At 47.5% G+C, this 26,289-nt stretch overlaps 1 protein-coding gene across 11 annotated transcripts in view; it reads left to right on the top strand.

The window, feature by feature from the left end:
• Positions 1 to 26,289, top strand: part of Apbb2 (amyloid beta precursor protein binding family B member 2) — a 326,097-nt gene that overhangs the window by 288,585 nt on the left and 11,223 nt on the right. For 10 of the 11 annotated variants that reach the window (XM_021162015.3, XM_029477235.2, XM_085836739.1 and 7 more), the window contains one exon: positions 25,792 to 25,906. In XM_021162015.3, the coding sequence (XP_021017674.1) occupies positions 25,792 to 25,906 (115 nt within the window). Of the gene's footprint in view, positions 1 to 14,899; positions 15,047 to 25,791; positions 25,907 to 26,289 lie in introns of those variants that run through there. The other variant, XM_029477233.2, reaches the window with a different exon arrangement.

Here is a 26,289-nt window from a genome sequence, read left to right as displayed (position 1 = left end):
GATCTCAGTCTCTAGCACCTGCAGAGTTGGAGCTAAGTCTACAACAACCAAGGCCTCCAGCAAACACCACCTCTGGGAGTCATGGCATCCCAGGGTCTCTGTGGCCAGGCTTACGTTTTCTTTACCACACCAGAACAATAGATGACGGTTTACCCGTGAAGCTCACAGTGAAGTGGGTGATGATACAAGTGCTCATCCAAAGGTGTATTGCCAAACCACAGCAAGGGCTATGGGGGAAGCCAGTGTTAGGCAGTGAAGGTGCTGCCAGTTGAGAACATCTGACCGACTTGTTGCTTCAATCCTGCTACAGGCAGGGAGGCAGAAAACCAGCCTTGGTGATGGCTGCCTGGGCTGCTGAACCACAACCCTCTAATCACGCACAGCGCCACCTTCAGGTGGGCTACATCCAAACCTTGTAGCTGCTGGGATTCTGAGTTAAGTCTTGTAAGTAACACAGGTAACACAGGTCATAGACTCAGATCACTATGAAGTAAATAGCACTGTCCCCGCAGAGACACCTGCCAACCAGAAAAGGGAATTGTCAGCACGGATCCTGGTGCTTGGCATATGCATATCATAAATATTGAACAGATAAGTAAATGTTTGGTCCTGTTTTAAAACATGAACATTAAGAGATTCCAGTACACCTGCTGTGCTTCTCCAAATCAGACAAACTTCCTCATTTAACGAGCACTACTTCATTTCTGGGTCTGTTTCCCATTTTCTCTTCTTTTCTCTGCACAAGGAGTGTGGGGGGGGGGGGAGGTATCCTGAGCAAAACACAGCCAATCTTCTACTTCATTTTGTTAATTAATCAATCAAATAACTTATTCTTGCCCAGCACAATTAGGCAAAGGGAGTATTCTGCGCACACAATGTAATCAGCAAATGAGCTTGCCTCCTCCTTTCAAACTTCTATTTTGACCGCCAGTCCCATTTAAAATGCTGTCACCTAGCCAACTGGACACTTTTCAGCTTCCTTGTAGATGTGGGGGAAGGGCCGTCAGCTAGAAATGACAATGTTAAGAGTGCCAGGGTGAGCCTGGCTCCAAGTCAGCGGCTCATAAGAGGTGCCTTAAGCAGGGCTGGAGAAGTGAGCTGCTTGTGCAAATGATCCGGTAGTCTGAAAGTGTAGCGTTTAGCCCAGTTCGCCTTGGGCTCCCTTCTGAAATCTATTCATTTCATTCACGTTATGCTTTGTGGAAGAGTCTGTCGTGGAGGCTCTCTGGCTGTGGGTAGTAAGTAGCACACACACACACACAATGGGGTCAGAATTAACTTTCTTTACAAGCCCCGAGACTGTACAAAGGGGAGTGTTAGTCACAAAACGTAGTCCGGGTGGCGGGTTTGCATAGCTAGCCCCCTTGCTGAGCAGCTGGAGTACCTGCTGAAGCATCTTGGCACGAGTACCCGGCGCGAGCACCGCAGGAGGGCCCCGGCTCAGCAGCCAATGGGAGACGGTGGCCTTGCGGGCGGGGCGGGGCGGCGCGGAAGCAGCTAGCTTGAACTTGAGATGGAAGCGCTGCCACTGCTGCTGCTGCTGCTGCAACTGCCGCTGCCTGTGCTTGCTTCTGCCGCTGGCTTAAAGCAAGTGCACCCAGCTGGCTTGGCTAGGGTACCAGGTCCTCGCCCTAGAGCCTCGGACAGTGCCTCCGCCCTGCACTGGTAACTGTTAGACGGAGAACTCAAGGTGAGGAAGTTGGAGAGGGATGGCACGCCTTTGTCTGCAGGTGCATGGGGTACTGGGCTTGGAGGCAACGAGGTGGGTCCTGGAGACACGCGGGACAAAGGCCGCAGCCTCCCTGCCCACGGGGCGCGCTTAGATTGATGCCTGGGGAAGGGCAGCCAGCTGGTCTGAGGAGGGGTTCTTCCTACCACTCTGGAGAGAAATGAGCGGGAGACATTCCTTTGATCTCAGTTTACCATCGCTGCAAGAAGTGCTAGACTGTAGATGGTCTGCACCGGGCATTTCTGTGATGTGCAGTGTCCTGTGGCTGAGTGTATTCATCTCACGTGTGCCCCGGGAAATGTTCGTGTACATCTTTTCTAAATTAGAAGTGAAAAATATTACATTTTTTAAATATGGTATTTGAATTAAGGGCAATATCCTTTGTGTAGAAAAACCCAAGTAATTTTATTTATGTAGCTGAATATCGGTATGATTTCCATGGGTGGAAAATGCCTGAAATTCTCAAAATGTGGAAGCACAGCCAACTTATCACGTGCATGTTCTTGGCATTGAAAAAGTAGTGGTTTTGAAGAAGAAAACCACAACGGTTTAAATATTGCTTACAACACTTGGTTAAATTCTTGAGGAACCTGCGCCTTTTCTAGCAATTATCCATTTCTCTGTCCCAATATTGTAACCAGGCACGTCTATCGATCCTCTAATGAATGTGTAGCTGTGAATCTTCATTACTGCTTTGGGTGGAAGGAGACAGGAGGAGGCGGCCGGTCCATTAGTCTTCTTCCTTCTTTTGATAACTGTCACTGCAGCCTGCCTTTCCCTTGGTGCCTAGGGGTTTCGGTTCGGAGGAATTCTGCCTGATTTCCCTTGGTTTTCCCAGACCACTGAACACTGTCTCTCCTCTAGCCTGGCTCTGACACGAGGGCATTTTGTAAGTTTTCTACCTAACATCCAGATTTTTGCTACTTCTGTCTTAGTTATTGCTTTTGGAAAGGAGTAAATGTCTAGAGATATTTTGTAAGAAGTTAGAGGCAGAAAATGGTGTCAAGAAAACCAACCCTAAATTTGTATTTGTACACATTTTTACCTATAATTTTGTAAAATCACCTGTGACTGTGTCCTCAAAAATGAGATGGGAATCAAACCAAGCGGGAGGGGGGGAGAGGGGGGCAGGGGGAGGGAGACTTAGCATCAAGCATCAGCCACTGTCTAGGAAAAAAGGTGCCATGGTTTTTGGCTCAGCAATGGGAATCCTGCTTTAAAACAAAAAAACAAAAAAACAAAAACAAAAAAACAGTGCACACATTATTTTTAGTTCTCATGGATTTTAAACAGTGGGGAGTCATTTACTTATTTATTTAACAAGTGTTGAACTTCAGAGCGCTAAGCCTTATTCTCAAAGATAGAGTACTGAGCATAGTGGGTGCCTTCTTGTATCCTTCTAACTCCTACTGTGCTGTCATGGGGCCAATTTTAGGTCTTCTGAGCTTGGACATCTCTGGAGAGCAGGGTGAATGACCCTGAGCCCTGAACTGTGAGTGAGGTTAGCTGAGCTCAGGACTATTTGTGAAAACAGATAGAACCCAAGCCATCTCCACTCAAAAGAAGGGGTGGGGAGAGATAAGTCCCATCCATGGGTCTGTCAGGCTGGAACTTCCCTATACCAAGCACAGATTCCTCTCAGAGTAGCCTGGGCTTCGAGCAGAGCTGGGGCTGAACTCTTAGGCTGTGAGCAGTGGTGTTGTCCATTCAGCTGTGGCCATGCTAATCTGTTACAAAAATCATCATTCATGCGGTCTCTTGCTGTCACCTGAGCAGCTTTTACCTTGAGCAAACCCTCAGAAAAATGAATCTCATCCTGCAGTACAAGCTAAGCAAAGCGTATGCCTCCCACAGGCCCCAGTGTGCCGAGATGAGTTCCAAGGTGGGGCCCTTGAATGTATTTATACTCTTGATGCAATAAAGTAGGGAGATTAATGCCAGATAGCTTCATATTCATCTGGATTTTCAGTCTCCCACCAATCTCACCTGTGATATACTAAATGGTTAGCACAAACCATGGGGGTGTTTTTTGGTTTTGTTTTGTTTTGTTTTTTGAGTTCTTAGATATTGGCTCTCATGCCCTTGCATGGAATGTGTGTCTTATAAAATACTGAACTCTCAGATGTACAGATGAACAGATGTAGATAGAAACTCTTCTGTGTCTGTTTTAGTGTTTAATTGCAATCATCTTTAGTTATAATCCATAGGTTAATCTGTTTAACAGCTATAGAAGCTGTGAGTCAGGTACTTTCGGAAGTACACAGAGAACGAGACAGTCCATCCTCAAAGAAGCACAGGAAAACAACTCTGGGAGCAAGATCATGTAGGCTTAGGCTTCCTTGAAGACAGTCAACAGCATGGCATAACAGGCAGTAGTTAACTCAGTGGAGAGGGCCCACCCTAGGAGGTGAGGCTTGTGTTGGGCTTCAAAGCTGGTCTGGACAGAATGACAGAAGGTGGACTAAGGAGACCAGAGTGGTCTATGTGCAGACAGAAGAGACAGGTGGGAATAAGGTCAAACAGGGTCCTAGAACTTGGGTTGCAGATTTGACTTTTATTCTGATGGTCACGAGACCTCTTGAAGGGAGGAATCCCAAGGACTGATCTACTTCATCCACAAAGATCCTGGACAGGGCTGTCAGGAAAGGATCCTGGGAGCAAAGGGTTGGGGGAGCCGGTCCTGGTCCAGGCAGGATGCCACATGATGGAGAGCATGAAGAGAAACAAGCAGAATGAGGGGTTGCTATAGAAGAGACCCAACTGACAGCTTGAATGTGGAAGAGGCAGGAAGGCAGTGATCTGGATTCATTGGTTTTGTTCTGTTGGGAATCCATGTTAATGGAAGTAATGATTGTTCAAGGACAGGGTTATTAAGCAGTGGAGTGACTCACTTTAAATTTATGTTATGTCGAGACCTTGACTTCACTTGGTTGTCTCCTGCCGTGTGGCTGAGCACTCGTACCCAGTGGACTCTTACACGGCTGACTGTCTTTCCGAGACACGTTTACCCCTCGGTCGGTGCTCTTGATGTCATTCTCTGCTTGTTGTCAGACCGCAAGCATTATTTTTTTTCTCTCTCTGCTCTGGATTAAAAATAAAGATTCAAAATAAGGGAGTGGGGGGCAGAGAGATTTAAACCTACATACAAAACTATTTACCTTTGCTCCTGGTTTTATAAGGAGCCATTGATGAAGTCCCCTTTTTGTATATTTTTAACAGCTGATAATTAAAACTTTTCTATAGGTACGTCAAATGAAAAGGCTGGGCTCCTAGCAACTTCACAGGACATTCACTAGCATTTGGGGAGCTAGAAGGACCTAGTCTTTGAAGAATAGGGAAAACAAAATGCAGATGTTCTTCAACTTAAACTGGGGTTTCCTCCCTGTGAACCCATGGGAAACTGGGAATACCATGAGCAGAAAATGTCTTTAGAGCCCCTACCTGACATCGTGGCCTAGCCAGCCAACACACTGTATAGTTGGTTGGGTTTTGCTGTTGTTTTTTTTTTTTTTTTTCAATCTTGATCACATGACTGACTTGAGCCATAGCTCACTGCCCAACACCACAAGAGACCATTGTACCAAATATTGCTAGCCTGAGAAAAGTATAGTTTTGACTGGATGTGTCTCCCTTTCCCTCCTTCAGAAAGCTGTAAAAAAAGAAGGTCAAGTTGAGTCACTCTAAGTGAGGACTTTTTTTTTTCCGAGACAGGGTTTCTCTGTGTAGCCCTGGCTGTCCTGGAACTCACTTGTAGACCAGGCTGGCCTCAAACTCAGAAATCCGCCTGCCTCTGCCTCCCAAGTGCTGGAATTAGAGGCGTGCGCCACCACCACCACCCGGCTTTTTTTTTTTTTTTTTTTTTTTCAAGTGAGGACCTTTTGTGCTTAGTTTCCGCAGGAATCCTTCCGTTAATCTCCTTCTCACTGCAGAATTATGAACCCAAAAGTTGAGGGCAACTGTGACAGGAGACGTGGGTTTTGAAAATCATTTTAGTTTTGCAAAACTATGTGGATACAAAATAGTCTGTCTGCAGTCAGTATTCTAGCAGCTGGGAAGGCCCAGGAGTGTGTGTGGGGGCGGGGAGTTGGGGGGAGTGCACTGCCAGGCTTTCTGATCTAGAAGCCTGGACTGGTTACCCTACAACTTGTAAGCTTGTCGGGCAGATGAATAAATTATGACAGTTGAAATAATTATGACAGAAGGAAAGCAGAAAGCAGCTGCCAAAAGTATGGTTGTCAACTGGGGCCGGGGTAACCTGATTCTGTCATGTCAGAGCATGCATCTATTTGCCAGACAACCTGCACGTGCCATTTTCGAGGGTCAGGCATGTTCTTGCCTTCATCCCTTCCCTTTGAAAGACTCTTAAGTGTCACAGCCTGCTAGTGACATTAACAACAACAACAAAAAAAAAAAAAATGGCTGAATTAAATATCCACATTGCTGCTTTCATTTAGGGTGGGCATGTAGGAATTCCATTAGTGTGTGTGTGTGTGTGTGTGTGTGTGTGTGTGTGTGTGTGTGGTGAGAGACAGAGACAGAGACAGGCAGGCAGGCAGAAACTGAGATTGAACCCAGGAGACAGAGACAGAGACAGGCAGGCAGGCAGAAACTGAGATTGAACCCAGGGCTTTGTGTCTAACACTGAGTTGTATCCACCACAACTGGATTTTTTTTTTTTTTTTTTTTTTTTTTGCAGTCTGGAGGATTTACAAATTGGAAAACCTTCTGTTCCTACATCTTGGTTGTTCATGGTAGTTATACTTTGTGGTTATCCACCGAGGTTCATGTGCTGGAAACATGGCCCTTGCTTGGCTGGTGCTGAGGTAATGTGCCTTTAATACCTAGGCCCTAGTGCAAAGAAATTAGGTCACAGGGCAGCATCCTGTAAGTTATTAATGCAGGAAGTCCTATGAGAACTGAATTTTAGAAGTGAGCCTAGAATTTCTCCCAGATCTCTCCAGCTTCCTATTTTGCCAAGTGACCCTATAATTCCACTGTGATACCATCACCATATATGGTGTAGCCAACAACTGTCACCAGAGCTGAGCTGGTGCCACGCTCCTGGATCTCCAGTAAATTAAACAGACGTCTTTTCTGTATAAAGTACCCAGTCTCTGGTATTTTTTAGGAACCAAAATGAACTAGCACATGGATGGAATAGTTTCCAGCCAGTGCTGGAGTCTGTCACCTATCTATAATAAGAATTACTCTAGTGCCTTGACCTGGCACCAGGCCCTGTGCTTGGTTCGCCAATATGATCCTGATTTTTCTCTTCCTTTGGTAGTGCTAGGATCAGATACCATCCCGAAACTTGAGAGAATTTCTTTAGCAGGCAGCTGTATGTTTCTCTTCTGCACTGGGTGCTCTAGAAACCGTTCGGCACACACTTGCCAACCTCATACATAGCACCGCTGCATCAGGTCATCCAGAGCAGGCTCAGAGACCCTTCCAAGGCCAAGGAGTCGGTGTTTAGTCTTTGCTGGTGTGGTGGCCTCTGAGGAAGCTACTTTGCGTATAGCACCTACAGCCTTAGCCTACACCTAGGGACTGGTGTCACAGTGTTCTATACATTTAAATACATTTGTGGCAGATCATACTTTGCTAAGTCCTGATCTAGGAACACACGAGTTCAAAACAAAACAAAAAAACCCACAGTGACAGCTGAAATGAACATTGATATTTATGTATGTATGTATGTATTTATTTATTTATTTATTTTGCTATTGTTTTGTTTTGTTAGTCCTGTGGAAGTCAGAAGGACCAATTACCTTTATCCAGCTCTGAAAAAAAGCCTCCAAAAAGAATTACTGTAGGTCAGGCTGTTTAATCTCACACTCTTTCTCTCTCTCTTTTTTTCTTTTTCTCTTTCTTTTTTTCTTTTTCTTTTTTTAAAGATTTATTGTACACTGTAGCTGTACTGATGGTTGTGAACCATCATGTGGTTGCTGGGAGTTTGAATTCAGGACCTCTGCTTGCTCCAGTCAACCCTGTCAGCCCTGTTCATTCCAGTCTAAAGATTTATTTATTATTATATCTAAGTACAGTGTAGCTGTAGATGCACCAGAAGGGGGCATCAGATCTCATAACAGATGAGTGAGCCACCATGTGGTTGCTGGGATTTGAATTCAGGACCTTCAGAAGAGCAGTCAGTGCTCTTAACTGCTGAGCCATCTCTCCACCCCCTCTCACACTCTTTCTTAACATGATGTGTCTGAATTACCAAATATCAACAAACACACGTAATAACAGAAAGGAGGACCCAAGCAGTAAAATTAGAGCAATGCTTCAATGGTGTCGCCATTTTTATTTTAAGATACATTGATTGATTGACTGACTTTCTCTAAGGACAGGTCTGGTGATGCAGGCCTGTAATCCCGGCTGTTTGGAAGGCCGAGAAAGGAAGATCTAAAGTTCAAGGCTAGCTTGAGCAATGTAGCAAGCACCTGACTCAAAATAAGAGCAGGACTAGAGAGACAGCTTGAGAGTAAGGCCCTTTTCTAGCATGCACAAGGCTCTAAGCCAAAGTTCGAGTGCAGCCACCCCCTAAAAGTGTGTGTGTGTGTGTGTGTTTGTGATATGTGGTGTGTGTGGTATGTGGTATGTGTGATGTGTGTGTATGCAGTGTGTGTGTGTGTGTGTGTGTGTGTGTGTGTATGTACATGCACATAATATAAACAGTGAACAAGTGTGTGCATGTGTACATGCATGTGTGCATGCATGTATACACACACACACACACATTCAACCTGAATTCAATCCCATGAGCTCACATAGTGAAGGAGAGAACCAACTTCTGCAAGTTGTCCTCCGATTTACAGAGAGAGAGAGAGAGAGAGAGAGCGCTTAGAAATAATAAGTGAGCTTACTATGTAGGAAGAGTGTAAACACAACACACCATGAGAGGGTAACTCTTGCTGGGATACAGTACCCTCGGGGATGATACTCTCAAGGTCTCCCACAGCTTTCTACCCATCCTCTCCTTCTGCACACCTGTTATCTTGCTCTTTTTCCCGAGTAACAAGCTAAAGTTTATTTCTCAGAGTACAAACATAAAGAAAATTCTCTGTGGAGCCAATAAATCTTGATAGATATCTATATCTGGAGGAAATTTATGTATTGATTGGTAGGAACAGAGGAACTGTTTATCGTTTAGACAAATGTCCCAAAGAAAGAATCTGTTTAGGGACTCTAGAAAATCATTGTCACTGCTGCTGGAGATAACCGAGCACAGATGTGCTTAGCTTTCAAATAGTCACAAGAGACTAGTGAACTTCCAAGAACTCTCCTCCTGCCCGTTGCAGTGAAGTGGGATCTTATAACATGACTTCAGATGGCTGGCACGGAAATGTGATACCAACTGAAGTCATTTTTGAAGGACTGTCTGTGAATTACAATCAGAGAAAGAGAAATCCAGCCAGCTGGGCAGGCAGACTTCCCTTAGGTTCTCACCGGTATGCCTAAGGCTGGCAAGGGAGTGGCGCCCATGCTGTCTGTTCAGGCTGTTCATTCATTCCAAAGGGTTTGTTGATTGCCTGCCCCATGCCAGCCAGTGATGGGTAATCGAGGTGAAAGGCCCCTGCTCACATGGACTTGATGTTTTAGTCAGGGGCAGAGAGGGGGAACTTATGAGTCTAGAACCAGGGCTCCAGTTAGCTGTGACTGGGGGCAGTGGAGCCTGTCAGGGGTGATGGTGATTGATCAAGGGGAACCTACACAGAACATGGGGTGATGCTTGTAGTCGCCAGAGGCCACGAGTTCCTGAAAGGAAAGCTGGAGATGGATGGGAAGGAAGGTGAGAGAAATAGCGAGCCAAGACTAAGTTCTCTGATTAAGGCTCAGTGTTTTAATTCTAGGGTCTGAATTTAAAAGGGGGAGACCCATCTCCCACTCTGCCAGGATCTCATCAGGAAGACAAGCTCAGCTGCTCAGCAGGTATTGGCTTCTTGCAGGAAGCTACAGTTGTGGCAGACAATAGACTGCACCTAGGTCAGAAGACCCCACCCTAGGTGGGCTAGCCTACTGTGGAAGACAAGGTCTGATTCAGCCCGCTCAAGGCTGTGGGGAGGGCACAGATGGGCAATAGACAAATGGGTCCAAAGCAGGAAGAAACCGGTATGTTTGGGAGCCTGGGGTTACAGGGTTGGGAAGGCAGGGAATTTGGAGGTGGCCTTAGGCTGGAGGGTAATGGGAGAAGACAGAAGAACACAGCAGGTAATTACTGTTGTTGACCCCTGGGGGGGGGGGGGAGACATAATCCAGTGGGGACAGAGAAAGTCAGAGACACAGAGAATGAAAGAAAGAAAAGGGAACAGTCCCAAGAACCAAGGCCACATCTCCTGCAGGAGAGGGCCCTGAGCAAAGTCAGCTAACAAGAGCCGACCTGGTTCCCACATGACAGGCAGAACAGGGGACAAGGTTAACTGAGTGTAGCCCAGACTCTCCTGGGTAAAATGGCCGCCTACTAGTCGTGGGGTTGAAGCACGATAGCGTAAGTTCTCTGGACCTTGGATTCCCTTTTATAAAGCATGCCCCGTGACCAGAGACTACTGCACTTCTTTCAACAGCAGTGACGAACAACTCTTTCTAGTGTTGTCTGCATTTCTCTAGATACTATTGAATTTACAGATTATCAAGAATACTTGCTAGCCGGGCGTGGTGGCGCACGCCTTTAATCCCAGCACTCGGGAGGCAGAGGCAGGCGGATTTCTGAGTTCGAGGCCAGCCTGGTCTACAAAGTGAGTTCCAGGACAGCCAGGGCTACACAGAGAAACCCTGTCTCGAAAAACCAAAAAAAAAAAAAAAAAAGAATACTTGCATCTAAGAGAGAGATGATAAAAAAAAAAAACAAAACCAACATTGATGTGTTATTTACCCTAGTGTTCCTCCCATCCACCCAAAGAAGTTGGTCTACAGAAGAAAGGAATTTACCTACAGGCACAGCAGTGCCTTTGCTTTGTGGTTTTGTTTTCTGTGCATGCTAAGTGCCACCAAGCCGAATCGCCGCAGGCGCTTCTTACACAGTGTGGAGAGCTGTCATCTCCCGACTCTGTATCAAAGTCTTCAACAAAGAGCGTACACTCCTCTACCCTGTCAGATAGACGCCTTCTGGGTGGCATGTGTCTCCTGTCTTACCATCTCTGCTCTCCAAAAGCAAGCCATGCCTTCACCAGTCACGTATGACGTGTATCATTTAATGAGCTCAGACTTTTCCCTTGAAAACCGGGGGATGTCATGAATTACTCCCCCATTTGAAAACTAAACGTTAAATTTCCTCTAGGTCAGAGAGGCAAGCCTTGTGTTTTTCATCTGTAACGCTGTACAAAGGGAAGCTGGAACTCTTCAATGCTTCTCCACAAGATGGACTTGGGAGGAAAACAAAACAAAAACAAGACTCCCATTTCTTGGTTGCTTTTAACTATCCCTCCCACCCTCATCCGGTGAGCTGCCAATTTAACTGTTGTGTCTTCTCTCCAGACTCGGGAGAAATCCTTTGTTGAGAAAAGTGTGCTTTGCATTTCAATATCTTTACCCACAGTAAATCCTCAGGCACTCTTACTCTCTCTGGCCACTGTTAATGCCTGCCACTGGGGCTGGGGCTGGAAGCGGGAGCTAGGGGAAGGAGCCTGTCCTGGGAAGGACAGCATCCCTGGTTGGAGGCAGGCGATCAGGTCATCTTCAGCTGCAGGAAGGAAAGCCCTTCTCTGAGGTGAAGCCTGTGAATCTGGGCAGAAACCAGATGGGTGATTTGCATAAACTTGTTATTCACCTCCTTTCTGAGGTGGAGAGTCCACAGGGGTCTACCGGGCCATTCTGGTTCCATCCTCTCTAGAACTGACCTTAAAATTGTGATGCAGGTAGCTCTTGCTTGAAGTCACAAAAGAGGTGGTAATCCAAAACAAGTTATTGGGGGAGGGGGGAGCAGACCCACCTTTCTTGCCCCCCATACGTTAACATCTAATTCACACTACCACCCGTGATAGCTCAGGAATTCTGTAGGTCGATCTGTAAAGGTGTGTGTCTCACTGGTTCGCCCATATTACAGATGAAATTGGAGAACAAAGCAACCAAAGGTCCCAACTAAGGGCAAACAGATAATAAAATGTCAGATAACTAAGGAGGTAAGACAAGGTAGGAAAATGGACTGTCCTGTCCGGTGCGAAAACAGGTGGAAGACTTTTATCACCGCAGTTCACTGTCACATGAGCAATGGCGACTGCATCCAGAGATTCCAAAGACCCACGGTGATGAAGAGAAGTATTTAAAAAAAAAGCACGTGTACAGGTTCCACCACAGTAGACAAGCAGGGCCATAGCAGAGACCTTGCCTGGTAAGCCCGGGGTGTGAGAAAGGGGTGGTTGTGTTTTTTCATTCGTGGGGAACAGCTTGGCCAGGGCACAAATGATGACAGCCTTTCAAAGAACCATACTATACTGTGTCGCTCTGGCATGCCATTCCAGTTGCTGTTTTTCAGGAATGCCGACGCACATGACAAAGTAGCTCTGTTGCCTGAGATTTGTGTTAAGGAAATCAGTGCCCGTTTTCTGCATTTGTTTTTCCAAGGAGCTGCAGCAAGAGCCTGCTGATCAGGCAGCCCTGGTGAGCTACTTAAGTGGAACTAATCTAGGGACCTGATTCTTCCCACTGGCATCGTATACCCTGCGAAGGGAGTAGGCTTGCAGATGGCTAAGTTTAGCCTTCTCCTCTCTCAGAATGGCTCATCCCGTGCGAAGCCCAGCTCTGGGCCGATGGGTGTTTTGTTGTTGATGTTTCTCATTTAGCAAACGTACCGAGTGGTGGAGTAGCTACCACTGTCGGTGACTCGTTGGGGGTTTGCCAATGACATTTCAGAGCTCCCCTGAAATTTCTCTTTATGGCTGGTTTTTACTTCAGCACTTAAAGCAAACAGTGTCTCCAAAACCCCAAAGAATGAACTGTTTCCAAGTTTCCCAGTTCCTCCTGCAGGGGGAGACACAGAAGCTGCATGTCAGGGCTGTTTGTTCAAATGAGTCCCTTGCAATGGGTCTGAGTCTAAATAGCCAAGGCTATTCACAGAAGAAAATATCCTGTTCTCAGTCTTTAGATTTCCCGCTGTTGGGCAAAGTTGTTGTCATACACTAGACAGAGCATTTGAGAGGAGTGGGAAATTAAAAGCTCTTGCTCTAAATCAAGATGGAATCAAAGGAAACACCACTTGCACACTCTTCCTAAAAGACATGTATTATTGTTATTATTATTATCATCATTATTGTTGTTGTTAAAAGGAGGAACTGGTTATAAGGATATTCTAAGAGCCTATTTTGTCTGAGGTAGGAAACCTGAGACTCCACAGGGTCACTGACTTACAAAAAGTTACTTCTAAAGCTCGCCTTTGATAGCAGGGTGAGGAGCGTGTACAAGAACACCCAGTGAGTCCAAGAAACACTCCCTTCCTGGCGAATGCCTTCCCATGAGAGACAGTGTCCCTCAGAAGCCACCTATAGATATGAGGGCAATATGGCTGTGACATCTGTCACCTCACTGATAACCGTGGTTGATTCAGCTGATCTGGCTGGCTAGACAAATGTCCTCCCACTCCCTTACTGTCCCACATGTTCCCTTCCAAAGCTGCATGCCTCATTGAAGACGACCTTCACCCACAGAGGAAGACTGTCCTCTAGTCAAGAGTATACACATAGCCACAGTCCCCTGCAAGGATCTCCACATAGACCCTCAAGGCCAAACTCTGACCATGTCAGCCTTGCAGGAACCCATGACATGACTTTGTGCTAACAGCTCCCAAAATGCACATGATTGCATCTTGGTTAAATGCCATCTCATTTAATCTCATTTCTCCTGAATGCCCTGAGCTAGTGTCTCTGTCCCCTTTTCACTGATGGGTGACCTAGTATGCCATCTAATGCTGTGAGCCTGACACACTGGGAGAGTCTGATAAATTGACAATGAGAAGGTCAGCTCTGTCATGGAAGATCCTGAACCCTGTCCACCTCCTAGCCTCGAGAGTCTCTCCTGGAGACTTGAGTTCCCTGATCCTTCAAGAACCCAGGTTCCTTGTCAAACCCTTTGGCTCTGCCGTAAGCAAACTTGTTCAGTTCTGTGGGTTTATCATCCGAGAGACAGAACCGAGACAGACTTGCAGTCACAAGCCCTTTCTTCACTATGGCTCTGCTGTATGACCGCTGCGCCCTTGTCCCCTTGTCTATATATGCCACAAGTATTGTTCTGGGGTGGAGTGTGATGGCTCCCTCCATGCTTTTAGCTCACCATCTGGTGATATACTTGATTGCGTATTCACTATCACTCTCAGCTGGCCTAGGTGACAGCAGTAGCAAGGCTGGTGTGTGGGAGAGAGCAGGTCCCTGTGAACCCTGCCTCTCTTCTCATGGCTTAGCCGTCCGGCACTCTGCCTCCTCGGACTGTTGTTACTCTACAGAACACCTGTATCACTTAGAGGACGCTGCCTCTGGGCCCTTTTGTAATGCCTCTGTCAGAAGCGAAAGGATTAGGAGGCTCAGAGACATCTCTAGGGTCCCCTGGTAACTCTGGGTAGTTCTGAGCACGAACCTCAAAGCTTGCTGTTGTCCCCCCACCCCACCCCCACCCCTACAACCTCCAGATGCTCCTAGCTCCTCTCTGCACCCCCTTCCTTTCTTCCCTGGCACTGCTCTGCACCCACACCCCTTCTTGGCATTGCTCTGTGCCCACACCCTTGAAGTCTTCATCTCCTACCTCTCTTTTTTCCCCCACTTCTGCCCTACGTCCCTCCCCATTGCCCACTAAGGACTTTGCTAAAGCTCCTGGGTATCAGGGCCACAGCTCTAATTCAAATGTCCAGGGGCCATGAAGCAGGTAAGACTGTGTATGCTTGATTGTTTCTGTATGGTTGTTGTTGTTGTTGTTGGTGGTGGTGGTGGTGGTGTGTGTGTGTGTGTGTGTGTGTGTGTGTGTGTGTGTGTGTGTGTGTGTGAAGCCGGGGCTGGGGCTGGAGACTGAAGATAAGTTCCCTGCCAGTGTTTCCTGCAAACAGTCTCTTGTACTTGACTGTGGTATTTTAAGCTTGGTTCCCTCCCCCAGCTGATCTGTTGCCTCTGCAAATTCAGCTGGCAACTCTTGGCTTCATCGTAGTGTGGCTCGAAATACACTCCTCCGGGTGATAGGGTGCGGCTAAAATAAGCACAGAAAGGCTATTAATGGCTGCAAAGTTGGGAACCACAGTGGGATGTCGGCGCTGAGAGCTGCGTTGTAGACTGGATACTGTACGGATGCTAACCCGCTGTTTCTGCTCTTCCCTCCCTCATGCCTTCCCGGATTCAGAGAGAGGTAACCGGCGATTTCTCACTTCTCCCCTTCCCTGGCATCTCATGTGTCTAGCAGAACTCACTGCTTCTTCCATTCCATCCCCATCCTCACAGCCTCTCTGCCTCTCAAGGCAGGCCATTGTCTTGTGTAGCCTCTTCTCCTCATCATTTGTACCTGGGCCCCTAACCTACTTCTGTGTGTGGTCCTGTTTTGGGAAGGTGATGGGCTGAATGACCAAGAATAATGGCCACCCTGCCAGGTCTCGGGTCTCTTTCACCAATGGCTGAACAAATGACTCAGCATGTCACGGAGGAAATGTGACATTGGTCCCCATGTCACATTGGTTCCTGTGATACATTGAAGGGTGACAATTTGGAACTTTGAGGTGTTCTCTTAAGTTTCCTGGGTGACTTAGCCTTAATACAGTCAATTTCAGTATCAGTTGTTAGCCACGGCTCAGCCAGGGAAGCCTCCTGTCCTCCTTGAAGGATGTTATCCATGGAGAGGATATAACTGTGAAATTCATGGTGCTTACACAGTTTCAAATGCTCTAAATGTCAGCCTCCAAATGATGGAGTGGAGATATACACATACACACACACATACACACATATATATACATACATACATACACACACACACACACACATATATATATCCCATTTTGGTAGATGAAGGGCATTGTGACAAGTGCCAGCCATAGTGAAGAGGCAAACCCAGGGACGAGTTCCTCTTTGCTTTGGGCTCCCTCCTAGCTACACTCCCTATTGTAGCTAGTGACCATTTTTCTGTCTTGCCCAGTGGCTGGAGATGGGACTAACAGAAGATGTGCCTAAGAGAAGTTCTCCTTTGGAGGGTGATACACCCTGGCCTGAGCATGGGGTATAAGCTCTCTTACCTCTGTGTACCACAACTCTACAGGAGTCCACAGTGGGGAGGTGTCCAGACATTTTGTCAGCTCTTCCCTTCCTCCTTGCGCCCAGGTCGCCTTACTAGGAGACAGCTGTGACAGCTGTTCTGAATATTAACAGTGAGAGTGCACACGGGAGAATGTTCTGCCTTCTGTTCAAGCCTCCTCACTCCTGGCAGATGGTAGAACTTGGGCCTGCTGTTTACACAGTCCACATCTCAGGAACGTTCCCGGAGACGCCCTGGCTGTGCAGAATGTGTTCACCCCAGGTAGTGAGGTGTTGGGCTGCTCCTTTCAGAACTCAGCATCTTCCTAGACGAGGCAGAAGGAGACACAAGTTTGCCAAGTTGGAGCCCAAGCTTTGAGATCCCAGATACCCAGGTCTGGTATGGTTAATGTTCAATATGATGAAACAGAAAAGTACTGCCCAAGACAGGCAGCAGGCGGGCACTCTAGACCAGCCCTCTAGGGTAGTGAAGTTTCTCGTGCCCTCTTCTCCATCTCCTGTACCTCCCACTCCAAGTCTAATCTGAAAATAAGCACAGTCAGTCCTGGAAACAGGATTCATTTGTCTCCTAGGTCCTGGGGGTGTTCATGGCCATATTTTGATTTCTGCCGGCCCTCTGTCTGTGTTTTGATGCAGGCCACTTTCCAAATTCCAAAACCCCATGCTCAACTCCATATGTGAAGCAAAAGGGAGAGAAATCTTCCTCCAAAGGTACTAGAAGTAGTTATCCAAAGTCCCTGGGCCTGTCTCCTCCTGATTGTGGCCTCACCTTGCCCTCTACAGGGAACCACGCTGCTGGCTTGCAGCTTCCACAAAAAGGTGGACTGGGGGCAGGGGGTAACTGCATGTGGCTTAGGAAGCCATCCAGTCAATGCAGGATTGAGTCAAACATTTATCTTTGCTAGCTAGGGTTTCTGTTGCTGGGAGGAGACACTATGACCAAGGCAACTTTTTTTTTTGGGGGGGGGGGGCGGGTCAAGACAGGGTTTCTCTGAGTAGCCCTGGCTGTCCTGGAACTCACTCTGTAGACCAGGCTGGCCTTGAACTCAGAAATCTGCCTGCCTCTGCCTCCCAAGTGCTGGGATTAAAGGCGTGCGCCACCACTGCCCGGCTCAAGGCAACTCTTATAAGGGAAAGCATTTAATTGTGGCCAGCTTACAGGTTCAGAGTTTCAGTCCATTATCATCATGGCAGGAAGCATGGCAGTATCCAGGCAGACACAGTGCTAGAGAAGGAGCTGAGCGTTCTAAATCTTGATCTAGTACTACATGGCTTCTGTTTTCCCTTTTTCTAGATATCTGCCTTGATTCTCAGGCAGCTAGGGGGAGGAGAGCCTCTGAATGCCGACCCCACAGGGACACACCTCCTCTAACAAGGCCACACCCCCAATAGTGCCAAGCATATTCTAATCACCACAGCATCCTTCGTGTTTGGTGAGACAGTAAATGGGAACGAGGAGGAGGAAGCTCAAGGGGCATTACATGTGGCTGACGATGTCATCGTGTTCTGGGTCTCCCCAGAAAGAAAGTCAAGCTAACTTCCACCAGCAATGGAAGGAGGTTCCAGTTTCTCATTAGGAGAAACAAACTGTGTGTACATATATATGTATGTACACATATTTACATATCTATACACACATGCTCTCTCTCTCTCTCTCTCTCTCTCTCTCTCTCTCTCTCTCTCACACACACACACACACACACACACACACACACCACACACACACACACATGCTTTGTTTCACTCAGTGGAAACCTTACAACAAGGTAGGCTGGCTCCATAAGGAAATGAGGTTTCTGGTTTCTATCTGGTTATCACTTGTCAGGGACACTGTAGCAGGGACAGTTAATGCTTGTAGCAGCTAAGAGGTCTTTAGACACCTCCCGTTCACTTGGCAGAGAGAGAAAATGCATAAGTAAATTCCACACACCCTAAGAGAGTTGCCAGAGAGATTGACAGAGTGAGCCGAGAGGCTGTTTTTAATAGCAGCCCTTTGAATAAGGAATTGTTTATCCGTTCGTTCCGTGAAGACTGAGCAAGCCCCTGTAGGGTGATCGGGATGCCGTGGAGCAGAGAATAATGAAAGCAATCTTTGGTTCTTCACTTTGCCATTAAGAAATTTGAGGCTGTCAAAGATGTCTCCACGCTGACATTTTTTCTCTCTGGCAGAACCTGAGGCTGGTCCTCTGGGGGAGTAATTACAGGAGGGAACAGCAAAAGGACAGGAAGGAAGGATTTGGAAGCACACGGGTTCAGTAATCAAACTGCTAGAGAGACTTGAGTCCTGTCAGTGATGCTTGCCAGGGTTTAAGGAGGAGACATGAGGTTGCTGCTGCAAGCCTCCCACTCCCTGTTCTGTAGAACAAAACTCCACAGCTCCCACGGAGGCAAGAGACAATGGAGTAAGATTCTGAGCAAAATGGCCTGGCCCACACCTGCGTTGACAGACAGCCCCTGGTGCAGCCTTCTACAGGGTGTGAGCTGGAGCAAGGGGTTCCTGTCATCAAGCAGCCCATCCTGGACAGTTAGCTATCTAGAAGAATGTGTGGGAAAACAGAAGCCATGTTGTGACTGGAATCTGGGGACCATTTAGACTAGTGGTGTAGTTTTACGTATGAATTGCTGGGGCCCTGGGAAGATGCTCAGCTGTGTGAGATGCCCAGCCACCAGGGAGCAGTAGAGGAGCCTATCGCTAGAGCTATACCACTACTATGGAAACTAATATGCAGAGACTCTTTAGTGGCTCTTGAAATGTCCCTACTGCAAACCAACCAGCTACCTATCCCACAATGTCTGAGCCATAGGGACCTAATGCTCACCGACTGGGACATGACACATGATAGGCACATGGCCCCTAGTTGTCTCTTGAGTTCTTGAGCCTGGCACTAGAATGGTCATTTACCCAACTTCCGGGAGTCCTCTGACCATGGAGGGATATATACAATATGGTTTCTTTATGTCCTCGGAATGCAGGAAGATCACTAGAAGACATGAAAGAATCCGAGGTATAAGCATAATGGCCTGTAGCATTGTGGTACTGGCAGGGACAGTAAAATTTTATACCATGCTAGTTGGTACCATTTCGATGATTGTGGAAGTCGAGTAGTCAGATGTGGGAGTTTCTTGTCTGCTTTCAACATTTGATGAGTTCCAAAGAGAGAAGTGATTTTTTTTTTAAGATTTATTGATTTTTATGTATATGAGTACACTGGCTGTCTTCAGACACACCAGAAGAGGGCATCAGGTCCCACTACAGTTGATTGTGAGCCACCATGTGGTTGCTGGGAATTGAACTGAGGACCTCTGGAAGAGCAGTCAGTGCTCTTAACCACCACTGAGCCATCGCTCCAGCCCCCAAGAAGTGATCTGTTAAAAAGTAAATCAAGGAAGTTACAGAGACAAAGTTTGGAGCTGTGACAAAAGGATGGACCATCTAGAGACTGCCATATCCAGGGATCCATCCCATAATCAGCTTACAAACGCTGACACCATTGCATACACCAGCAAGATTTTGCTGAAAGGACCCAGATATAGCTGTCTCTTGTGAGACTATGCCAGAGCCTAGCAAACACAGAAGTGGATGCTCACAGTCAGCTATTGGATGGATCACAGGGCCCCCAATGGAGGAGCTAGAGAAAGTACCCAAGGAGCTACAGGGATCTGCAACCCTATAGGTGGAACAACATTATGAACTAACCAGTACCCCGGAGCTCGTGTCTCTAGCTGCATATGTATCAAAAGATGGCCTAGTCGGCCATCACTGGAAAGAGAGTCCCATTGGACACACAAACTTTATATGTCCCAGTACAGGGGAACGCCAGGGCCAAAAAGTGGGAGTGGGGGGGGTAGGGGAGTGGGGGGGAGGGTATGGGGGACTTTTGGGATAGCATTGGAAATGTAAATGAGGAAAATACCTAATTTTTTAAAAAAAGTAAATCAAGGATCAATTCTGATCTAACCAAGATCCTAAATTGCCCTCTCTAGGGTCAGAGTCTAGGAGGCCAAGGTCACTGCCAGCCTCTCCCCTGTGCCTGTCTCCTACTGCTCAGTCCCTCAGCCCTGGGAATATCCTCCAGCCCCTTACCTGGAACCCCCACCCCCACCCCCCAACATTCTACCCCACCTTCTTTAGAGGTTTCTGCACTGAGCCTGTCAGTGCCTTTCCTTGAACATCACACCTTGTTTTCCTTCTGTATTCTCTACGCTTATCTGCTCTGCTGACTTCAACTCTCCAGTCTGTGTCCCTCCCAGACCTCAAAGACCCAAGTATTGGTGTTGCTGGCCCTCCCCACTGTTGCCCTTTAAGTACCTCAAACTCAGCATCCGCCAGCAGAACGAACGTATTGAAGCATGACACACATGTCTGGATACTCGTCTAAGCTTGAATGGCCCAGGTTAAAGGCTGAGCACCCCTTGGGGAATGTGCTATAGAGACGGATCATAGAGTCCTGGGACAGGATTCTTATAGCCACAACTACACTATAGCCCCTGCTGTGTGCAGTGGGTAACCAGGGGGTCTCTTCCAGACACCCAGGTTCTCAGCTCCCTCCTGTCTTTGTAGTCATTTGAGCTTCATTTGAGCCTTCTTCACCTTTTTTACCCTGGAGAGGGTATAAAGGCACAGCTCGCATGTCTCTGACTGGTGTGTGACATTTGCCACTGGGCTTCCCGGCTGGAACCTTGTCTGTCTGTGTTTGTATCATTGATGCACCATGGCAGACACACAGAAGGAAACTGTGAAAGTGAATTGACTATTAAAAAAAAAATTAAGAATGACACACTACAGCCAGGCATGGTGGCTCACGCCTTTAATCCCAGCACTTGGGAGGCAGAGGCAGGTGGATTTTCTGAGTTCGAGGCCAGCCTGATCTACAGAGTGAGTTCCAGGACAGCCAGGGCTATACAGAGAAACCCTGTCTCAAAAAACCAAAAAAACAAAACAAAAAAGAATGCCATACTACAATTTGGGGAAAGTCCTAGGGTAGCTGCATAGTTTCCTGTTGCTACTGTAACAAATTACTGCAAGCATAAGTGGCTTGAAGTAACAGATCTGTTCTTTCAGAGTGCTGGAGGCCAGAGGTCTACGGGGCTGTCATTTCAGGAAAGCACACATGCTTGTCCTTACCTGTGTCCCTGGTCCTGTCATTTCATATCTAAGGCAGAAGTTGCCTCCCTCCCCTCGGGATTTCCCTGAGCCAGTCAGACAACCCAGAGATGCAGGCGCAGATCCCCAAAGACACTTCTCATAAAGTCCATGAGGTAGGACAAGAGCATCTTTGGGGAACAAGGGGAACCATTGCTCTGTTTCTCACCACAGCAACCCCTTTCTAGAAGAGAGATTCTGAAAACACAGCTTCTAGAACAACCTGTGAAGAGGTGTCTGGACTTACTGCCAATTATTGAGATGTTTGCCCAAGCTCCAGGTCTGAGGAACAAACCCTCTCACCTCCGCAGACCGCTGTGCTGGGGACTAACAGCTATTTTAGGGTGACTCAGGATGGATGTGTAGTGGAATTAAGTTAGAGGCACGCAGACCTCTTGACTCTACAGAAAGAGGCACTGGGGAGGCCGACGAAGCCTCCTCAGGGTCAGTGAGCACTCTCACACATGGCTCTCACTGGGATATCTCTGCTGTCCATTATCTGTCTAGGAAGAGATAGGCTACTCAAAATTTGTGAGAAGCCCTCTCCCATAAACCCCAAGGCTGCAACCTTTTCCTTTGGGAAAATGTAGATTCCAGACCATTGCCCCTAGGCGTTCGTCCCCTTCCCCTGAGCCGAAAGGAAATGAAGATTAATAACGATTTTTTTAAATCATGCCTGTGAGGTCACACACAAAAGAGCAGGCAGCACAAAGCTCATGTTTGGGAGAACTGATGAGTGGTTAGTGGTCCAGGTGTGTCCTCCCTAGTAACCCTGGGACAGTATGCTTCCTGCCAGCCATTATCCAACAGGGAGAGGACGCTGGATCTTAGATGCTTCCATCAGAGAGTGATAATGTAGTGCTGAAATAAACGTCTCTGCCTACACATAAAGATGGGGTTAATATCCAGGTCTGGGGGGGTCACACAGGTCTAATATGCTTCCCCAAGGCCAGAAGGATTTGTGGGTTTGGAATGCGTGCATCTACTTGATGAGACCATTATTTCTACTTTGTGTACTCCTTGTTCACATAAGCTGAAAGCAACCTCAACACCATTTTGATAATTTCATTCAAAAAGTTCCATGGCTGGGTACTGGTGACACACAATTTGAATCCCAGCACATGGGAGGGAGGGGCAGGTAGATCTCTGTGAGTTCGGGATCAGCCTGGTCAACACAGTGAGTTCTAAGATGACCAGGGCTACACAGAGAAACCCTGTCTTTAAAAAAAAAAAAAAAGAAAAGAAAAAGAAAAAGAAAGAAAGAAAGAAAGAAAGAAAGAAAGAAAGAAAGAAAGAAAGAAAAGTTTCATGGTGTAGATTTTTCCACTTCCAGAAAGTTCTGGCTTGAAGATTTGTGGGTTAGGGATATTGGCTAAGCAGAACCGGGAATGAACCTGAAGCTAGTTTGCCTGCACGATATGTTACTCAGTGTTCCTTCCTGTTCCTTAGAGAGGACAGACACAGAGGGGAACTGTGCATTTCTACAAAAGAGATGGTGTGGCAAGCAGAACTTGCATACTGACAGGATTTAAACAAGCAAGGCATTGTGGGCCAGAGAGCCAGGCAGTCCTCAGGAAGGTGTACTGGGTAGATTGAGCTCTGGACAGTGCAGGAAGGGCCGAGGGTCACCAAATGAGGGAAGATACCACAGCACAGAATCATGCGAACCCTCTCCTTCAGCAGAGAGAGGGGAGACCTTGAAAGAAAGAATGATGTGGAAAAGATGGCACAGTCATTCCACATCTCTTAAAATCCAGACAAGGATGCTTGCACTTTGTGTGCGTGATCCCAGGGCACCTGAAGAGATTTGGCCTCAGAAGCACAGCAGCCAGACCTGGGAGTTAGAAGGAGAACAGTTGTGAGACATTGTCTGCCTTCCTGTACCAACCATCTGGGAATGCAGGAGCTGGGGGAGGCAGCCAAGTACAGGGCTTCCCTTGAGCAGTCTCCAGAAGGGAACTGTTGCTTTTTTAGGTCGTGTGTTTCCTTTATAGCACTGAAGAGTAGGATGTAAAGGCTTTGGAACAATGTGGAGAAAGAACATGCTTGCCTCTCCAAGTCTACCCACCCCTGCAAACGCCTTTCCTAGACCCTTCCTTCACCCAGTGCCATAGTATCTGTTCCCACCTCCGGGTAAACACCACCATTCCCAATAGGCACTACGGACATGTGGAACAGACCTGTGTGTGCCTCAGTCCACAAACATTACAAATTCCTGTTATGGTCAAACCAAGACTAGGCACTGGGAATAAGGCAGAAAGCACCTTCACAGAGCTTCAGAGACTTGCAGGATGCTCACTGGCAAGTGCAGGATACAGAACCTGGAGGGGGCACTGCTGAGCCCAGCCATGGCAATAGAGTAAAGGCAGGGTAAACAAAGGCAGGGATAGGTCCATCCCATAATCAGCTACCAAACGCAGACACTATTACATATGCCAGAAAGATTTTGCAGAAAGGACCCTGATATAGCTGTCTCTTGTGAGGCTATGCCAGTGCCTGGCAAATATAGAAATGGATGCTCACAGTCATCAATAGGATGGAACACAGGGCCCCCAATGGAGGAACTAGAGAAAGTACCCAAGGAGCTGAAGGGGTCTGCAACCCTATAGGTGAAACAACAACATGAACTAATCAGTACCCCCAGAGCTCTTGTCTCTAGCTGCATATGTAGCAGAAGATGGCCTAGTCGGCCATCATTGGGAAGAGAGACCCCTTGGTCTTGCAAACTTTATATGCCCCAGTACAGGGGAACACCAGGGCCAAGAAGTGGGAATGAGTGGGTAGGGGAGCAGGGCGGGGAGAGGGTATAGGGGACTTTTGGGATAGCATTTGAAATGTAAATAAAGAAAATATCTAGGCCGGGCGTGGTGGCGCATGCCTTTAATCCCAGCACTCGGGAGGCAGAGGCAGGCGGATTTCTGAGTTCGAGGCCAGCCTGGTCTACAAAGTGAGTTCCAGGACAGCCAGGGCTATACAGAGAAACCCTGTCTCGAAAAACCAAAAAAGAAAAAAAGAAAAAAAGAAAATATCTAATAAAAATACATTTAGTTAAAAATTTTAATTAAAAAAAAAAAAAGAACTTGCTAGAATGCTGAGTACTGTAGATTTCAGACCATTGCATCGGGCTGCATGGGACCAAGGGATTCAGGAGATGTCCAGGTGATGAGTTAAGCCATAATATTGGAATCAGGTACAGGACTCTGGCTGCAAACAGGGAACATGTGATTTCAGCATAGGAGATGCCAGCAGAGACGGCCCCTGAAGGAGCAGAAGGCACTTAGGTCAGATGCTGAGGGCAGGTGAGGGTAGAACCTGTGAGGTAGGCAGGGATGGCGTAGCCTGGAGGCGGTGTTCAGAACCAACTCGAAGGCTTCCCGTGGCACACAGGCAAGGAGTTAGGCTTCTCTCGCCAACCCCTCTAGCTTGCCACCCTTCCTTCACCCTCGTACCACACTTCTGGCTAGAGCTTCTTGAGGTCAGCCATGAAAACAGCAGCACCCATTCTTATATTAAGAGAAGTAATTTCACCTGCAGGATAGCTCACACCTTTTATCCCAGCACTTGGGGAGGTGGAAACAAGAGAACTGCTATTATTTTGTGGCCATGTCACAAGACCATGTGGCAGAAACCCACGTACAGGGGCTGGGGAAGTGGCTCAGCAGTTAAGAGTGTATGCTGCTCTTATAGAGGACCCGAGCTGGGTTCCCAGCACCCAGCTCACGACAACTGCAACTCCAACTTCAGGGAGCTCTGACGCCTCTGGCCTGGGGGGTGGGGGGAACCTGCGCACACATGTACATATAATTAAAAATAGAATATATCTTTAAAGATTTTTTAAAAACTAGAGAGGAAGACAAATAATATAAAAATAAATTTAATTGCTGTGTGTGCAATTCGTGCCTGCAGCCTCAGAACTTGAAAAATTAGACAAGAAGATTGGAGCTCTAAGGGCCAGCCTGGGCTATACAGTGAGATATTTGACTCTGGAGAACCACTGTCTCCATTAATAGCAGCAAGAAACTTAATTGTGTGGCATGGTTGTTCAGAAGCCAAGTCATGTCACAGTGGGTATCAGTAAGAACATACAGTCACCCAGCACGTGGGCCACTTGCTGGAGCAAACCAGATATATAACACAAGAGGCCAACCTTGCCCCCGAGGCTGAAGTGTGGCTGTTCGGCAAAGTCACATGCCTTTGGTAGTATTCCAGCCACAGGATCTGTGTGCTCCAGTGTTCCCTCTGAGGGCCCATCAGCGTTCTCAGGCAGCTGTGGGGCTGGCCCATCCTCCGTGCACACATGCACACATCACATCCCATTGTTACACTTCTGCTGCCGAGCTGTTTGCCATTGTATCGTTCTGCAGTTCACATCTCCCCAGTTCCATGTTCATTGTCTCACCGTCCTATCTGTGACAGCCGCTTTCTGCAGAATTCCATGTTTACTCTGCATTGTCCCCCACCGCAAAGTTCAAGAGCCTAGGTTTAGAAGGCCCCGTCATGCCATGCAGCCACCCATCCCTAACAGCCACTGGTCTCTGCTTCTGCCGTCCATAGCTGCTGACGTTTTTTGGGGTTCTGTTTTTAACCTGCATCCACAGTTCACCACTGACCCGTTGGCTTTGAGCTCAGTTAACGTCCACAGCTAGAGAGAGTGTGTTGGTGGACGGCTCCTTTTCCTAATACCCTGGTGAATGTTCTTTGCCCAGGGACTTTGCTTACGTGGCGAGAGACAAGGACACAAGGATTCTGAAATGCCATGTGTTTCGATGTGACACACCAGCAAAAGCCATTGCCACAAGTCTCCACGAAATCTGTTCCAAGGTAAGATGGGTCAGGACAGGGACAGCCTCCCTCCCTGTTTCCTCTTACCACCTGAGCAGATAAGCCAATCGGGAGGACAGGATAGCTGCTGCCTGTGAGGTCAGACTCGGGAAACAGCAGGCAGATGGTGCTCAGCCCAAGTCATTAATGTGTAGTGGTCCTTCTAAGTCCAGGGCACTGGTAACAGCGCTGGTAACCACTTACCTCCTGGGATGTCTGAGTCCCTCACTAATGGTGGAGTATTTGTGGTAACTTATGCTTTCTTCCTATGGATGCCAGATCACCTCGAGGTTGCATACCTAGAGAAAGGACTTCCCAGCCTTGCGATAAAAACCTTGGACTAGGATTAAAAGTGGGTTCCTTGCAGGGCAGCTGGTGACCAG

This window comes from Mus caroli, unplaced genomic scaffold (assembly GCF_978045245.1).
Source record: "Mus caroli unplaced genomic scaffold, Mus_caroli_1 scaffold_4, whole genome shotgun sequence".
NCBI classification, from domain to species: domain Eukaryota; kingdom Metazoa; phylum Chordata; class Mammalia; order Rodentia; family Muridae; genus Mus; species Mus caroli.
This window is presented reverse-complemented; position numbering and strand designations above follow the sequence as displayed.